This window comes from Carassius auratus, chromosome 13, assembly GCF_003368295.1.
Source record: "Carassius auratus strain Wakin chromosome 13, ASM336829v1, whole genome shotgun sequence".
Lineage (NCBI taxonomy): Eukaryota > Metazoa > Chordata > Actinopteri > Cypriniformes > Cyprinidae > Carassius > Carassius auratus.
The window spans coordinates 15,762,496-15,779,050 of NC_039255.1; the positions used below are offsets into that span (position 1 = coordinate 15,762,496).

The 16,555-nt window shown below is 39.6% G+C and overlaps 1 protein-coding gene across 3 annotated transcripts; it reads left to right on the top strand.

Moving 5' to 3' along the window:
- Positions 1–245: 245 nt before the first annotated feature.
- On the top strand, positions 246–13,104 carry LOC113112839 (leucine-rich repeat and immunoglobulin-like domain-containing nogo receptor-interacting protein 2). Of its 3 annotated transcripts, none has more exons than XM_026278740.1 (2): positions 246–750; positions 11,022–13,104. In XM_026278740.1, exon 2 carries the CDS (start codon positions 11,028–11,030, stop codon positions 12,849–12,851), a length of 1,824 nt encoding a protein of 607 aa, XP_026134525.1. In that variant the 5' UTR covers positions 246–750; positions 11,022–11,027; the 3' UTR covers positions 12,852–13,104. The 3 variants fall into 3 exon arrangements, with proteins under 3 accessions (XP_026134525.1, XP_026134523.1, XP_026134526.1); XM_026278738.1 differs by lacking the exon at positions 246–750 and adding an exon at positions 773–1,121; XM_026278741.1 differs by lacking the exon at positions 246–750 and adding an exon at positions 1,135–1,416.
- The last annotated feature ends 3,451 nt before the right edge of the window (positions 13,105–16,555 follow it).

Sequence of the window (16,555 nt, forward strand, 5' to 3'; positions counted from 1 at the left end):
GCTTTGTAATCTTAGAAAAGGTGGCAGGTTTAAGGCTTTTGGCTGCAGCTATTTTAATCTGAAGGCTGGAGCGTTAAGTCAGACGCACGATAGAGAAGTAGAAGGGCCTCCCCAAGGGCTAGCCGGTTACACGAGTAGAGCTCAGGAGATAGCAAGTATATGTGCATGCAAATCAGCACCAGTCCCTTTTTTTTAGCATGTTTAGCATTCGTTTATTTTTAAATGCCAAACTGAATCAGAAGTGTGTCGTAGAGCTTCACCTAACGCCTCTTCTTTCTTTCTATCTCTATCTCATGTCATTCACCCTACATTCCCTTCATGGGTGAAAATCTCCATGACGACCCATCTCCAGTCTCTTTCGCCCTCTCTCTCTCTCTCTCTCTCTCTCTCTCTCTCTTTCTAGTGTGCGTCATGAAGATGAAAAGTGCCTAATCCCTTGGTGGAACTCAGTCTAACAGACACACATGCAGAATCCCTGCTTTTGGGAAGACGTCACACACAGGCGCATCACTCTCTCCGTGTGAGCGCGGCTTTACAGCGGGAAGTGGTGGATGGAGAAGGAAAGAGAGAGAGAGGGAGGGATGGCGATAAACACTTATTGTTCTCGAGGAGCCTGAACTGGAGGTGTGGCATCTGCCGGGCGTTGTCGTGGAGACAGAGTCCTGGCTGTTCCCTCTTCCTCTTAGCTGATCACTCAGACGCTGATCACTCAGACGCTGATCCTTATGGCATCTAGAACAGCAGCCACAGGTAACCAGCAGCATGCATTGAGCACATAAGCCTACCTTTGGCATGAGGTGTGTGTGTGTGTGTGTTTGTGATAGAGTGAAGACTATTTAAACTGTAGTGCATGGAGCTGAAGGTAAAAGAAGGTGCTTTAAAGTGTGTGCTTGTTTGAGATGCTCTGCATATGGCAGGTGAGAACGGATCAGAGGTGTGTATGTGTGTGTATTGTGACTCATAAAGAGGAAAGTGGTGATGTATTCTGCCAGGGGTTTCATCGAGACCTGCTGCAAATTTTCACAGCCCGCTCCTGCTGCGCTTTAGTGGAGAGGTGGGAAAAAGAGAGAGACACAGGAGTGAGGGAGACATCACTGCGATATTTCATCAGCGCGGTGCACGTAAGTGTGTCACTAGTTCACTTTGTCTGTGACGGACGGTCAGGTGTGGTTAATACGCTCGGTCGTAGCGGAGCTCCTTCGGCAGACGGCAGCCACTGCGATTCTGCCTTCAACGCTTCCGATCTCACGCTCTGATAGACTAGAAGGGCTCCGGACAGTGATGGATGCTGTTCATAGGTAAAGAGCGAAAAGTGTGGATTTCAGGGGGTGGAGAAGGACAGGTTTGGGGCTGTCAGACACAATAAGAAGACCTGCCTTCAGAAAAGACACGCAGAGCTTTTGACTGACTGAATAAGTAAGTAACTTAAAAGGAAATAGTGTGTCAGGGTGTGATTCACCCATTTGCATTTTCATCTCATCAAAGTGTGTCGTCACATGTGGCAAGAGCACGATTATTTGATTTAAATCACATTAAGACAAAACAAACTCAGCGGATCTCCAGGATATGCAATTCCATTTTCACATCCATTAGGGGCTGAAGGAAGAGGGGAAAAAAAAGAGGGATTGAGAAAATGGACCGGGCAAATTGATACGAGGCTATTTATGTGTATAGCGAGGTGAGCTTCTGTTGTATTGTAGGAATGATGCAGGGAACATTGGGTAATCTGTTTCCTTTTTTAAAAAAAATTGTTAATGTAACTTTCTGAACTTGCTGTGAATTAGTACATCTATCAATGAGTGCGTAGGCTGTAACTGGACATCTGAGTACATGCTATTTTTGAAAGTGTGAATTGGTGTTGTTTTGAGGAAAAGTTTTAATAGGCTTATATTCCACATAAGGAAGGAAATTATAATTGACCTTACGATCATGTTGCTGTCTACACCCTAGCATCTGCTGATGTATTATCCTTTATGTTCGACCCGATTAAATCACAGCGTCTCATCACCCCCCAGAGAAACAGTAATTCTTTACATTCAGAAAAAAATATGTTCCACCTCTTTAACGTTTTAGCTCCTAATCAGGCTCTAGGGGAAATGTTCTCTAATGTGGTATATTACACAGTAATTACCATGTAATTATTATGTAACAAACGTAGCACAAATTTCACAGTGTTTAATAGGTTTAATCTCTTCTTTATTCTTCTCATAAGCTACACCAACAGGTCTGCTTCTGATGTTATGAATTTTTTCCTAGATTTGTGCTGACATATTTCAAGAAAGGAAAGCCTCCAGACTGCTTTTACAGAAATTCACAAATGCTTTTGAATTCACAAATGAATGGACTTTTAAATGATTGCTCGGTGAATTAAGTCAGTTTTATAAGTAAACTCTGAAGACATAACATTCTGCTACTGTTTAAAATGCTTTCAAAAGGCATGCAGGAATGCATTTACATTAACATGAATACATTTTTTCTTGTATACTTTTTGTACACTGTGTCTTGCCATAAGTGACTTATAAGAATGTGCATATATAGTTTTTTTTTTTTAATTCCTCTTCAGTAGGATGCAAAAGATATGAATCAGGAATAAAGCCAGAGTGGCAATTTAGAAAGTGGCAACAAAGAAAGTGCCACTGAAAATATAGTGCCGCACGAAGCAATGGTTATTAGATCTAGATTTAGTTATTAGATGTGGTTAATAACGAGTGTATTTATTTTCTTTGATCTTTCTTATTTTACATTTTTATTTGACAGTTTATTGGGTTTTTATTTTTGCACTGCTTATTTGCTATAGTTTACATGGGCTAAATGGAGGTTTGGTCTTGAGCTGGTTTACTGTTTTGCTTGAATTGTTTCACCATTTATCCTAATCCTAGTCAATCGCTTTGGTTTTTCGATTAAAAGCAGTTCACTTCCCCATAGTCTTGGCAGGCTCAGACAGGACACGACTGTGTTTGTTGTGTTACAGCATGGTTGCAAACAAGTAAATAGCCAACTAGCTACAAACAGCAAACTAAGAGGAAAGGCGTTTCTAGATGCAGAATAATACGAATAATAATCTCCCTGTAGTGAAACGCAGCTTAGCCACAGCAAACTAGCACAGATGTACTAAGACACTAAAGTAAATGAGAACTAGTGGCAAGTAATATAAACCCTACTTCCCCTGGGGATTTGTAAATCACAAATCTGTTTCTCCAGAGCCAAGCTTAATAAGTCTGACAGTTTAGCTGGCTTCATTAAGGAATTTTGAAGGATGCCAACAGGGTTACAAATTAGACAGGCTAGTGTTAACAATCTGCAGTATATGCCAAGTGCATGTGGGGAGGACATGCAGCATATTTACTGAAGTGAATCCGAATCCTGGAGTTTTTTAAGTCTGTGTTCTCTGTCACTCCACAATCAGTCCAGTACAAGCATAATGCAGTTGCATGTATTCACCAGCACCACATATTAAACACTGTGAATAGACAATTAGCAGTCAGAATGAAATGGAATCTGTTAAAATATCATTGGAAACCATATATTATTGTTTCCCTGGTTTCCCCACTAGGGGTTTTTCTAACCTTAAAGTGAAGAAGCTACAAGATTGGGCTAATTTGAGTTTCTTTCATCAAATATTACAGCACAGGGCCAGCTGACCTAAATATTTGCAACCTGTCTCACCGGAGATATTATCACTGTATATTTTGCTGGGACAGTAATTTTATGAGAGCGTCTAGAAGCCTCACAGAGAAGCTCACATATACATGCTAAACCAACTAATATTCATAGTTAAATGGATTCATTATACTGTCATAAGTATGACATGAAGAAAAAAGTTCCTGCTCTGAATCCTGTCTGACTAAGCAAGTGTTTTTGCTTTTTAATTAGGCTTCCTTTCAAAGTGCCTGTTTCTCTGCTTCAACTCCTCTGGCCCTGATGGCCTCCAGGAGCTTCCTGAGCGGAGACAGCACACTAGCAGAAATTCCTTTTTTCCTAAATTTATTCCCTCCGTTGATGCTATGAGTCATCTTTTAATATAGTTTTTTGATTAACTCCTTTCTTCACTATTTCTAAAGAAAGGATTTTTTTTCATATCCAAGAGTGGCCAGTTCCAGCGTATTTGTGTCTGAATGAACTCTAACAAGGATTCTCTGTGGTTCATCCTTACATCTGCATGCTGTTCACATCCTCGGTGCCATGGACTGCTAGGAAAATTCTTGCTGTTTTTGTTAATATATTTGTTTCTTTGACTGTTGTTGCTTAACACAATGCTGCATGGGAGAATGAGGTCATATATTTGCTCCTCTAGCTCACTTGTTTGCTTGTTTGGGGGCAAACAGCTCTCAAAGAGCTGAAATCCTGATAACTATCTCAGTAATCTGCATTATGTGCATGCATTAGCATATATCAGGCAACAAACTAAATATGCATGTGGATGGATGTGTGGCTGTGTCAGTCATGTCTGTATGTGAGATTTTGGCAGTTCTGTCAAGTTGCTGTGACACTTGTGCAGCCATTGCCAAAGTGATTTCACTTAGTGTATCACTCCACTTATTTTAAATTGCTTGACCAGTGCCTTCCATTAAGCATGTTATGGTTATTTAGAAAACAGACTTGGTGAAACAATGATATTTTTAGGGGAATATGTGTTTGTTTTTTCCACTTGTATGTGGATCAACTCATGCATTTTGTTGGTGGCAGTGGTTGTTGCACATTATCCATCATTATCCATCCAAGTGCCAAGATTTTAAGCCAGAGCTGGTTGTATAATGGTAATGCACCCTATGGAATCAGAAACATACTTTCCTGAAAGCACAGGTTCTTAGAGCAGCTGACATAATCTTGATTCCGTTCCCTGAATATGCCAAGCAAGGATAGATGCTCAGTCTCACCTCCAAGAGGAAAATGTCTTCATGAGTGTGAACACCACCAAAATCCTCACGAAGAAGATGTTTTGTATTTGTCAACTTATACCAGGTGGTGGTATTTGCTTTTTTTTTTTTTTTTTCACATCCATTTTTTTTCACTTCCAAACTTTCTTTGGGGTATGGCTAGTTCAATTCAAATTAAACACAATTTTGCACATCCCTCTTTCTAAATGACCTTTTCTTAATTCCTATATCACCAGCTTCTGTTTTTATATCTGTGGATTCTTTTTTTCTTCTGTGTCAACTATTTTCTCATGCCTTACATAATATCGGTGTTCTCTCTGAGGGTGTTTTGAACTTTTTTTTTAATTATTATATTATTTACCTAGTATTGTTATTTTCTAATAGTTTCACATTACAGAATCTGTTAAATGATTTTTTTTAGAACAGACAAATCATGTATGGAAATGAACAAATAAAAAAACAAGAAAAAGAAGTTTATTTTAACCCCAATAAGTGTCATTTTTTAACAAAAAGGAAATACCGTCAAAAGTATTTTTTACTGTTGAAAAATCCCATGAACATATCATGGGTCTTGAGTTATGACATGGGGCAGGGTGCAAACACCTAGCAACCACACATTTCCTAGCAACACCATAGCAACCGCCCAGAATGCCATGCTATCAAAGCAGTGGCTTTTGCATGAGTAAAAACCACACACATTTTCTGCATGAAAGGTAAAGTGTAGCTCTCTGTTGTGATTGAAAATAATTATGCATAATTATTAAGTGATTAGATTACCTTTTAGATTAGAAGGAGAATAATTATAAAATAATAAAAAGAGAGAAAGGAAAAAGCTACGCAGCACCTAAGTAAAACTTTCATACGTGCTTAGAATTGAGGTCCTGTGTGTGGGAGGATGTGTGTGTTCATGTTTAAGGGTTAGTGTCTTGGTGGTAGATGTTGCCTGCAGGGTTAATTAGCATTGCAGAAGCAATGTCTGGAGGCAGTCGGCTCATCAAATCTCGCCTTTTCTCCATCTCTCGAATCCCTTTGTGTTTTTGTGTGTATTTGTTTGTGTACACTCAGAATATTGTGTATGCAGAAGAGAAATCAACAAGAAAGCATAAATGATGCTTCCACTAGTACACAGTATGGCGTGATGAGCACACACACAGACAAATGCCAACGGGGGGAGAAAACCTGTTGGACAAATAAACGTGACTGCACACACATTAATGTTATTACCCAGGCGCACAGGTGGAAAGATGAATCAGTATGCCTGATTTCTTTGTCTCATTGTTTTTCAGATTACCTCTTATATTCTTTTTACCAGCTGTTACTACATGTTTGGATTATTATTATCTTTTTTTTTTTTTTTTTGGTTTTCTCTTCCCTTACATAATATCTGTTCCCTCTGAGGGCGTTTTAAGCTTCTCTCTTCAAGACATACATTGTCTTTTTATTTTCTGATAGTTTAGAGATTATAAGCTGTTAAAGAATTCTTTAGAGCAGACAAGGCACATACAGTAATCAGAACTAATTCTCCTGCTGAACATTTGTGACAGTGAAGACTTTATGGTGTGTACATGTAGATCTATTTGGGTGTTTAACATTATGTGTCACAATAGTTTAATATCCATTCAAACTATTAAAAAAAAAAAAAAAAACATTATTATGTGTTTTGATCTATTATGTATTTACATAACAAAAAAAAGTTGATGAATTTTGAAACAATATCTTGAAAGCAGGCCAACCAATAGCCATATAATGTTTATACAGTATACATTATATCATAATAAAAATAAATTATATTTATTAAATGTTTATTCTTACATTTCATAAAATGAACCGTTTTCAAAGACATTTAATTATTCAAATTTTTACATTTAATTCAGTTACTTTTTGCAATTTCTGAGTAAAAATTGTTTATTTGTGTGTGTGTGTGTGTGTGTGTGTGTGTACATATATACACACACTCCAAAAATTTGTGTAGAAACAATTTTTACTAGAAAAACTTGAATAGTATTTTCTTGTAAACTTACTCAATAGTCTAAAATAATATATTACTTTATTACAATTATCTTTAGATTATTACTATATTGTACATATAGTATTATACTGATTACAATTTTATAAAAAAAAGGGGAATACTTCTGCTAATCAACCAAGTGGTCAGGGCTATTTATCTTAAAATGGCAAATACTGAGTAAATATTGAGCTACAAATGATCATTGCGTATATAAACATTTACGTGTTTGTATTTTACACTTATTAGTGTCCATGTTAAAATACTGTCATTTGAAGAACAAATGCTGACAGCTTGACAAATGCACCCTAAATTAAGGCATCAGCAGCTGAGCCCAGACACCCTACTGAATGTGTACTGAATGTCCGTTAAACATAAACACATCGCATCAGCGCCGCCAGCGAGACAGCCACACACACATGTACACAAACACACATACACACATAAACACACATTTATACTAAGAAGCTGACAGCATGCAAACATGCAGGAAATACTGTATTCCTCCATACTTCCTTCTCATGGGGGAAACGGTCATCCTAATAGCACAGAAACTCAAATGAGTGTAGCCAAGCACTCTGGCAAAATCATTTGGGTATTATTAAAGTATTCAGTGGATTCTCACCTGAGCTCCAGGGATATAAAACATTCAGAGATAAGGGTTTGACTGACGGCTCGGTTGCCATGGGTGCAGAGGGGTTTCAGTCTTGTGCAATGTGAGAGACGTGTGAAGAAGTGAATGTTTAATAACGCAGAGATCAATAGCAGGAGTCAATAGAGCTCCACTGGGCTGGATCAGAGCATCGTAGAGATACAAGGCCTACAGCATGCTTTCTGAAAGCGACACGCTGGGAACACACACAGCCCGTGGCACCTACATTTAGACACCTCTGTATGAAATGATCACCAGATGTAGTTCAAGCTTGCGCTGTAGTGCTGAATTAAACATGAGATCCGAAGACCCCGAAGGATCAAGGTCAGCACGTATGCGCTCTCTACCGTTTGCAAGATGATAGATTTACATATGCATGCTTGATTCGCCTTTCACGAACAGTCCCAACACCAAACTTGAGCTTTTTCTCATTCGGTCTCAACGCTCAGACACACGCACCCGGTGGGAGATGGGACACTGCGCTCTCAATGGCTGTGGTGGTTTCACTCACTGAAAAATGGATGAGACTAAAATTAGATAAACTAAAATTGGACGAAGTTAATCTGCAGAATGTCCTCAAAGTAAGAGAAACCGCAGGCTTCACAATCGCTGTCTGTAGAAGCGAGACGCTGATGTGGACCAGTGAGACAGACACCGGATTGTTTTCCACAGCTCACCTGCAATGTATGAGGAAATGCTCTGATCTTTACTTTGATATGCTAGAAGGGGGACAGAGAACGTTATTTGATATCTCATATCTCATATCTCACACTCTCGGGAAAAAGATACAAAAGCTGTCACTTGGGCGGTACCCTTTTAAAGGTACACCTTTTTACCTGATTTACCCCTAAAGGGTGCATATTAGTAGCTAAATGGTACATAGACTATTAGTACCTTCTGAAAGATGACAAACTTGGTACCAATTTTTCTGATAGTTTAAGGATTTCAGAATTTGTTCCCTATGTGTAAGTGATGATCACTCAGCGTGGTAAAGCTCGGCTGCCTTATCTGTGGGTTGAAGAAAGAGCGACAGATTGCTTTTGTGAGATAAAGATTTTGGGAAAATCTACAAAGAATCTGCTCAACGCAGTTGACAACATATTCTCTCGAATAATGGCTTATCTCCATTCCCAGAAAGAGGACTTTATAATGATTAATTGATAAACTTTGCCTTCGAAATGCATCTCTGATCCAGGTACCTTTACCAACAATTACATCAATGGCCATGCTCTCCCCTGCTGCTGATACTGTCATGAGTTCGGCTGCGATGAATTGAATTATTAACTCATTAAAACTTAATCAACTTCTCCTGTCAGTGAGCTGCTCCCCGTAATGAACCACAGGCTTAGCGCTGCCCCCTGATGTTCCACCCAGACACGTCCTCCGTCTTCATTCTGACACTCACGCTGGCAGGCAAACATTTGACGTGTTGCATCGCGACACACCTGATGGAGCTGTGAATGAACCTGAGCGCGGTCAAGGTTGAGAAATGCTTTTCTTGAACAAGCAAGGACGTTTGCAGTCGCACTCCTTGAAAAGCAGTGCATATGTGGCAACATATTTTGTGCATACATTGATATTGATTTGAAAGGAAGGCTCTTATTAATCAACATTCGAATGAAGCAACCTGTGCTCCTCATACGGGTTCATTTAGGCCAGTGTGAGGTGAAATAGACTTTTAAAGAATTTGCACCTTGACTTTTGTCTTGGCGATTTTAACAAATTCCTGTATTTAACTGTGAAGTCTCAATGCATTAGGTAGATTTTTAGATGTGATTAAACATTAGGTTTCTATAAACAAGTATGGAAAAATGTTGTAAAATTGCACCGTAGATTATTATTGCTGTAGTGAAGCCTTATGTCTAAATTATACATCAGAAGAAAGCTAGGCACAAGGTTTATTCCGTGCATGCAGGTCAATCTGCAGCTATATCGGTTATGAGAGCCTCCATGGTGGCTTACCAGTTCACTGCCCCATTTTTCAGCCCAAGATTATGACCATTTCTCTTTATGGTCATTTTCGAGCAATAATGGAAACAGATGCCTTTATAAATCTATTCTATTAATAATTAATTGAGAATTTGTGCATGTAACCTTTCCCCAAATAATGCTCTTTGACAATTCTGTTTTCAATGCAATTACTACACTCATGTCTCTTTCATTATAATGAGAAATGCATCATCTTTCAGTATGCAACAGTGTGTCAAAGTGAGTGTTTAATTGAAATATAAAAAAAAAACATCCCAAAAGTGAGAAACATACTGGATAGAGGTTTTTATAATCAGAGCTGCTGGATTGGTCTGGGGATGTTGTAAAATGTAATTATCCATTCTAAATCCAACTTCAGCTTTTACTATGGAGGCATTCATTTTTAAATACAAGACTAAATGGCGGTAGTTTAGATGCAGGTTTAAATGATGCATTCTCACACAAAATGTAAAAATGTAAAAGCTCCCCTGCCGTTGATTCTTATCTGTGGTGCTGTCTGTTCAATTTTCATATTGTCTGAAATAAGGGGTGTATTAAACCCATTTCATGTTGGTAGGAAATTCAATAAATAGATAATAATAGATAAGATAGTAAGTACCCAAGCTAAATTGTCATTATATAAAAATACACAATTAAATAAAAATCCCCTTTTTGGTTCTAATATTGTTGTGCCTTTTATCATCTGTGTACTCTCCCTCATCTCAATAAACATAAAACATTTAGACAGACATAAAGTCAGTCCTCGTATCTAATCTAAAGTACACATTTGTGATCCGAGTCTAACAGACCTGTGGAATGCCTGCCTTTTGCTTTCCTCCATTATTGATTTTGATTGGCAAAGCAGGACTTGCACCAAGGGAGCATGGGGTTTCCATGGTTATGGCATGTTTGGAGATGTCTTTCTGAAAGCAGGTTCAGTGTGTGTGTGTGTGTGTGAGAGACAGAGACAGAGAAAGAGACGATCGATGCACCACAGGGTTCCTATCAGCTAGAATCAGGAGAGGTCTTGCACGGAGGAGGTGTTGGGAAATTGGGATGGAAAAAAGGACATGATGTGCATTATAGGGGTCATGCTGTATATATTCTTTACTGTCTAACATATTTGTAAACAAAAAAAATTTAAAATATTTTTTAGATTTTCATCTATGTATATTATAAAAGATTGTGTCACTATGTCAATTGTTCTCAACCAAGAAAAGAGAAAAATGTGTATGTTAACTGAAATCCTCACAAAACTTTTGCGTTCACTTGCAAAGATAATTGCTTTTATTTATTACTTACTTCCGTGTTTAAAAATAAGGTGGCTACCAACGCCTATAATTTTAATTTAAAATGATCTTGTAGAATGACCTGTTTTGTGCAATGACCTATAGTCTCAGAGTATATAGAAACCTATAGAAAACAGCGTTTTGCATGTTTGCATTACTTTGCTAACCATGCAGCCATCTCTCTCAACTACTGTATATCATATTTCTCTGTCTCTGTCTTTTCTCTGTAGGTGGCCATGCTGTTCTCTGCGTTCTCTTGTGCTCTGGGGCTCTCCCTTCTGCCACTCCTCCTGTTTCAGTGCCCCGCCCACGCCTGCCCTGCCCGCTGTGAGTGCTCTGTGCCCACGCGTTCTGTGTCATGCCATCGCAGGCGGTTAGCACAGGTGCCTGAAGGCATCCCTATAGAGACAAGGGCATTGGACCTCAGTAAAAACCGGCTGCGCATTGTGACGCCACAGAACTTCTCCTCACTGCTGTTGCTGGAGGAGCTGGACCTCAGCAACAACTTGTTGTCATCTGTTGAACCTGGCAGCTTCCGCGCTCAGCCGCGGCTACGCTCGCTCCGACTGCGCAGCAACCAACTGACCCTGCTGCCGCGCGGAGCGCTGGCTGGCCTCAGCGAGCTTACCCTGCTGGATGTCAGTCAAAACCGTCTTGTTATTCTGCTGGACTATGGTTTTGAGGAGCAGCGGAGGCTGAGGGTACTAGAGTTGAGTGATAATGAGCTAGTGTTCATCGCCCCACGGGCCTTCAGTGGCCTGGCATCCCTGCGCTCTCTGACGCTGCAACGATGCAACTTGAGCACAGTGCCCACACATGCTCTCGCACATCTCCATGGTCTAACCAGCCTGCGGATGCGGGACTTAGGCATAGAGGAGCTTCAGGCACATGCCTTCAAGGGTCTACCACGACTGAAACATCTGGAAGTGGACCGTTGGCCATTGTTAGAAGGGTTTCCGACCTCTGCTTTGCAGGGGCTGAACCTCAGCACACTGTCCATTACCCACACCAACTTGACGTCCGTACCAGTGGTGACACAGCTGCCGTATCTAACTCATCTCAACCTGTCTTACAGCCGTATACGTGTCCTGCCAGCAGGGTGGTTGCGAGGAATGGAGCGGCTGGAGGTTGTACGTGTGCGACAGTCTAACCTGCTCAGTGTGGAACCTCAAGCCTTGCTAGGAGCCACCTCGCTCCGCCTTCTTGACCTTTGCTACAACCGTCTCTCCACGCTGGAGAGGAGTGTTTTTCCTGCTTCTGAGGCCCTGCAGACTCTTCTAATTGGCCAGAACCCATTAGTGTGCGACTGTCGTCTACGCTGGATCCTGGAGAGGACTCCACCTTTGCTGTACGGCGATGTTCAACCTGAATGTAGTGCTCCTGCACCCTTGGCTGGGAAGCCTCTTGGCTACCTGGTGGAATCTCAAATCTCTCGTTACGTTATCTGCACCAAACCCAGGGTTGTCTCCATGGCAACTTACCCGTCACAGGTGGAAGAGGGACAGAGAGCTTGGCTATATTGTAGTGCAGAGGGGGCTCCACCTCCCTCTGTGTCATGGCTTACACCCCATAGGCGACACATTACCACAAAGAGTACAGGACGAATGGTGGTCCACACCAATGGGTCACTAGAGTTCCGCATGGCAGAGTCTCAGGATAGCGGCATGTACGTGTGTGTGGCATCAAACCCAGCAGGCAATGCCACTCTCTCTGTCACGCTCGCTATTAAAAGCTTGGGAATCAGGGACAGAGCTCTTTACACCAACCGCAGCTTTCTTTTTGACTCTGACTACAACAGTTCCCTAATTAATGGCACAGAGGAGTACACCATCAGGGTGGTTCTGGACTTCACCACCATCCTGGTCTCCACAGCAATGGGCTGCCTCAGCTTCCTGGGTGTCGTCTTGTTCTGTTTCTTGTTGTTGTTTGCATGGAGCCGTGGCAAAGGAAAGCACAGAGGTGGCGTGGACATCCAATATGTCCCACGAAAGCGGAAAGGTGCAAACTCAGAACTTACAGAAACAAGTGGGCCCAGAAGAGTCAACATGAAGATGATCTAAATTTTTATACTGCCGAGGAATTCATGGGTTGCATGGTTGCGTATGTGTGTTTGTTGGACTTTGTGAGTCTTTGGGTAGATGTGCTGCAAAAGATGAAAAGGATGTATTTAAACATGAGATTGTATATGTGGTATCCCAATGACAAAAAGAAAGAAAAAGAAAAACGGCAAACTATATAATGTGCATCTTCTGCGATGCTTTGTCTGTAGAAAGCATTATTTGGACAGTGCAGAAGTCCGAGTTGTTGTATATATTTCATATTTGTGGGAAAGAATGGTATATTTCTCATATGTATACGTATATACGTGTGTATATATATATATATATATATATATATATATATATATATATATATATATCTACAGATACATTACAATTACCTTTCAAAACGCTGCAAAAACTAATGTTGTCTTCCCCAATAAGCAAATTATCTACTGGAAAAAGCCTCGGCAGTGCTGTGTTGTGAAGTGTTTGGTTTTGCTCAGAATTCCTGTTCTCTTGGGACATCCTCTTATTAGCAGAACCTCCGGGGAAACCGGAGAGTTTCCTGCCATTTTGTTGTAAAGATGTTAAAATGCAAGAAGCCGTTTGACATGGTGGGTTCCAGGGGCTGTATTTGTGACTCAGTGGAAGTCTGTTGAACTGTGTGAAAATGTTATTTTCTTTTCTTATGTTCTGTCAAATGCTGCTCAAATGGTTTTACATACTAAATATCTGGTTATATTTTCAGAAGAAAATAAATATAAATTGTACAGCTTGATAAGTGTTACTGTCATCACAGATACGATTGCCTGTCTCAAGTGTCCCCTGTGGCACAAAACATGGCAAATAGAAATGAATCTACATCTTGTTAGCCTTACTGCTGTTGGTGCTTCTTATATTTATTTATGCATTTATTTATTTATTTTTGCATAGCTATGACTTCATCTCTTTATGGTGAAATGTCACCCAATTTTGCATGCAGGATATTTCTGTAGCTAAATTTTCCAATAATTTCAATTATGGGATGGATTTTGCTGTGGTTGCTTAGCAACATGCATATAAAAATGTAAAATAGAAAAGCTCAGTGCTTTTGGTAATCTGAACTTGACATTTCACACACATATCCAGCTTCTCAAGTTGTTTCATTTTTGTAGTTTTATATTTATTTCAAATATTGCCTCTCACTACATTACGAAGGACAACTAAAAAGAACAGCTCAAGTAGTAGTGACAATTTCTTTAAGCAGACATAACAAGCAAATATTCCATTATAGTCCAGTAGATGTCTTGGTAGTGACCTTTTTCAGGGCTCTTAAAAGCATGAAATGGACTTATATTTGTTCCTGTCTGCTGCCTTTGACGTCACAGCTCAGGATAGTCACTAGTCAAGGGTTTGGGATTGTGAATGTACTTGTGGTGTAACCAGCAAATCAATGTTGTCATGATTTCATTTTCCAACTTCTCCGAAAAGAAAAAAACACTGGCTCAAAAAACAGTATCCAGAACTGAGTTCCCATGAGTAAGGATGGCAGACTTCAAATTGCAGACTTCCAGGTGGTCACATGCCAGGCAAGCGACTGCGGTTAAAACGAATGGGAATCCTAACTGATAGCTTTCACCTGGTATTATTGACCTCCTTGTTTCAGGTGTACAAGCACAAAGCTGCTGAAGCCCTATTGATTTTTACTTAATACAGTTAAGCTAAATTGGTCAGCAAGGAGTATTTAGAATACTCTTGGAATATTTTACATTGCAGTGAGTTCATGTCCATTAGTATCATAGTGAAATAAATTATGGGTGAAACCCACACTCATCTGTCTGTAATTATCTGTAGTACATTCATATTATATTTCTATCCGTGTACTGAATACAAAGGACTCCTCTCTTGCTAAGGGCTTTGTAATTATTATTTTTTAAACACATAAAGGTCTAAGCTGTATTGGTTTGATTTTCTCTACAGTGCCATATGCAGTATGATCCTTGTTCTACAATGTGTTTAAAAGTGTCATTTTTAAAATCCTCAGTCCAGATCTTATTGTCAGTTGTGTTACATTTAATCATTCAATTGCCTGCTTCTTGCTGTTCAGGTTAGACCTTGTATACAGCAACTTGAAGCTGTATTTATACTATATTTCTTACTGAATCGGTCTTACCTCAATTTTAAAAAGGAAAGACGGATAGCTGTAAACTGTATTTGATATAAGCATTACACTATATTAAATTTAGCTTATCCAAACAGATAATAATTTTAAAATCTTTCCTCCACTTAAACTGCTTTAGATTGATCGTGTTACATAAAAGTGCAAGGACAGAGTTTTCCATCAAGATGGTGTGCCTCAGGTTACTACTTTTTGTCCTTGGTGCCAAATGTAGTCCGGCTGTATTAAAGAAACTGCACACTAACCCGTCAACCTCCATGTGCTACACTACCAGTCCCTTAAAGTACCCTGAAGGATTGCTGGTCTGTATGAGCTAGTTTTGTTACACAATCAAATGCATCTAAATATACCTGAACTAATCATGTCCATGTCTATGACTCACAAACTGAAACAAAATAAGTGGCTTTTAAACGAGTGTGTTAGAAAGTGCGTCATCGACATATGACTACATGGTGCTCTGTGGTGAGTGCTTGACCTTGTAGTGTACTCTCAGGATGCATTTGGGGTGAAAATATGAACAGGGGGCTCTTTTCTATGTGAATGAGTCTTCCTCAGAGACACATTAAAGTATCAGGATCTGATGCATACAGGCCTGCTTCAAGATGGACCTGCCTGTTACCCAAAATAAATGCAAGAGAGAGACAAACATAGAAGGACTTCAGCACAGAATTCCCAAGAATAATTTATAGTCAGATATTACTACAAACACTTGAATTATTCAGACATATTTTTTATTCATTTTGCCAAAAATAAATAAATTTAATAAATCCTGCTGATAACCTACAGAGTTTCTAAACTGTAGGTCGCAGAGTGTGAGAATGATGGCTTGTTCATGTCAGGAAATAATAAGAAAAATGATCAAAATCAAATCTGATTGACTTGCCGTATATTTTTCATGAAGCGCCACAAGTGTTTCTTGTGCTGTTTTTCATGCATTTCATGCTATCTGCTTGTAAAGTTGTGACAATTGAGAATATGATCATATGAGCTGTATATGAGTGCTATTTATAGCACTGTTTGTATACTGTCTCAGAATCATAGAGTCCTGGACACTACAAGTTTAACAATAAACTTTATAGATAATTCACTGTCTAGCAGTCTGAGATTTTGTTATGGAGACAAGGGTTATGATCATGATTAGCGGTAGTAGCAACATTTGTTTTTGGACCTGGAAATGGTGACACTTATGAGCACATATAACAACCAGCTAACAAAAATACAGTGCCACACAGTGTGATTCATAAGCAGATGAGTCTTACATGAGCTGGTTGATTTAATGAATCTTTCTGTGTGACACACAAACCCAGGAGTTACAAGTTTCAATCAGTCCGATGAACAAATTCGTCAGAGCAGCTACTCAATCAACAAATGACTTCCTTACTGAACTGAATCATTCCTCCGCTAAAGCCATTAGGCTGCTCGTACATGCTGTGCCAGCAGGAAAGCAAAAATATCTCTTTATCGGTATACCGCATACTCATGTCTGTGTTGAGTTCCCCATTTTTACAGTTTATGCATGCAATGCATAGTTCTCAGCCTACCAAATTCAACAGTATGACATAGA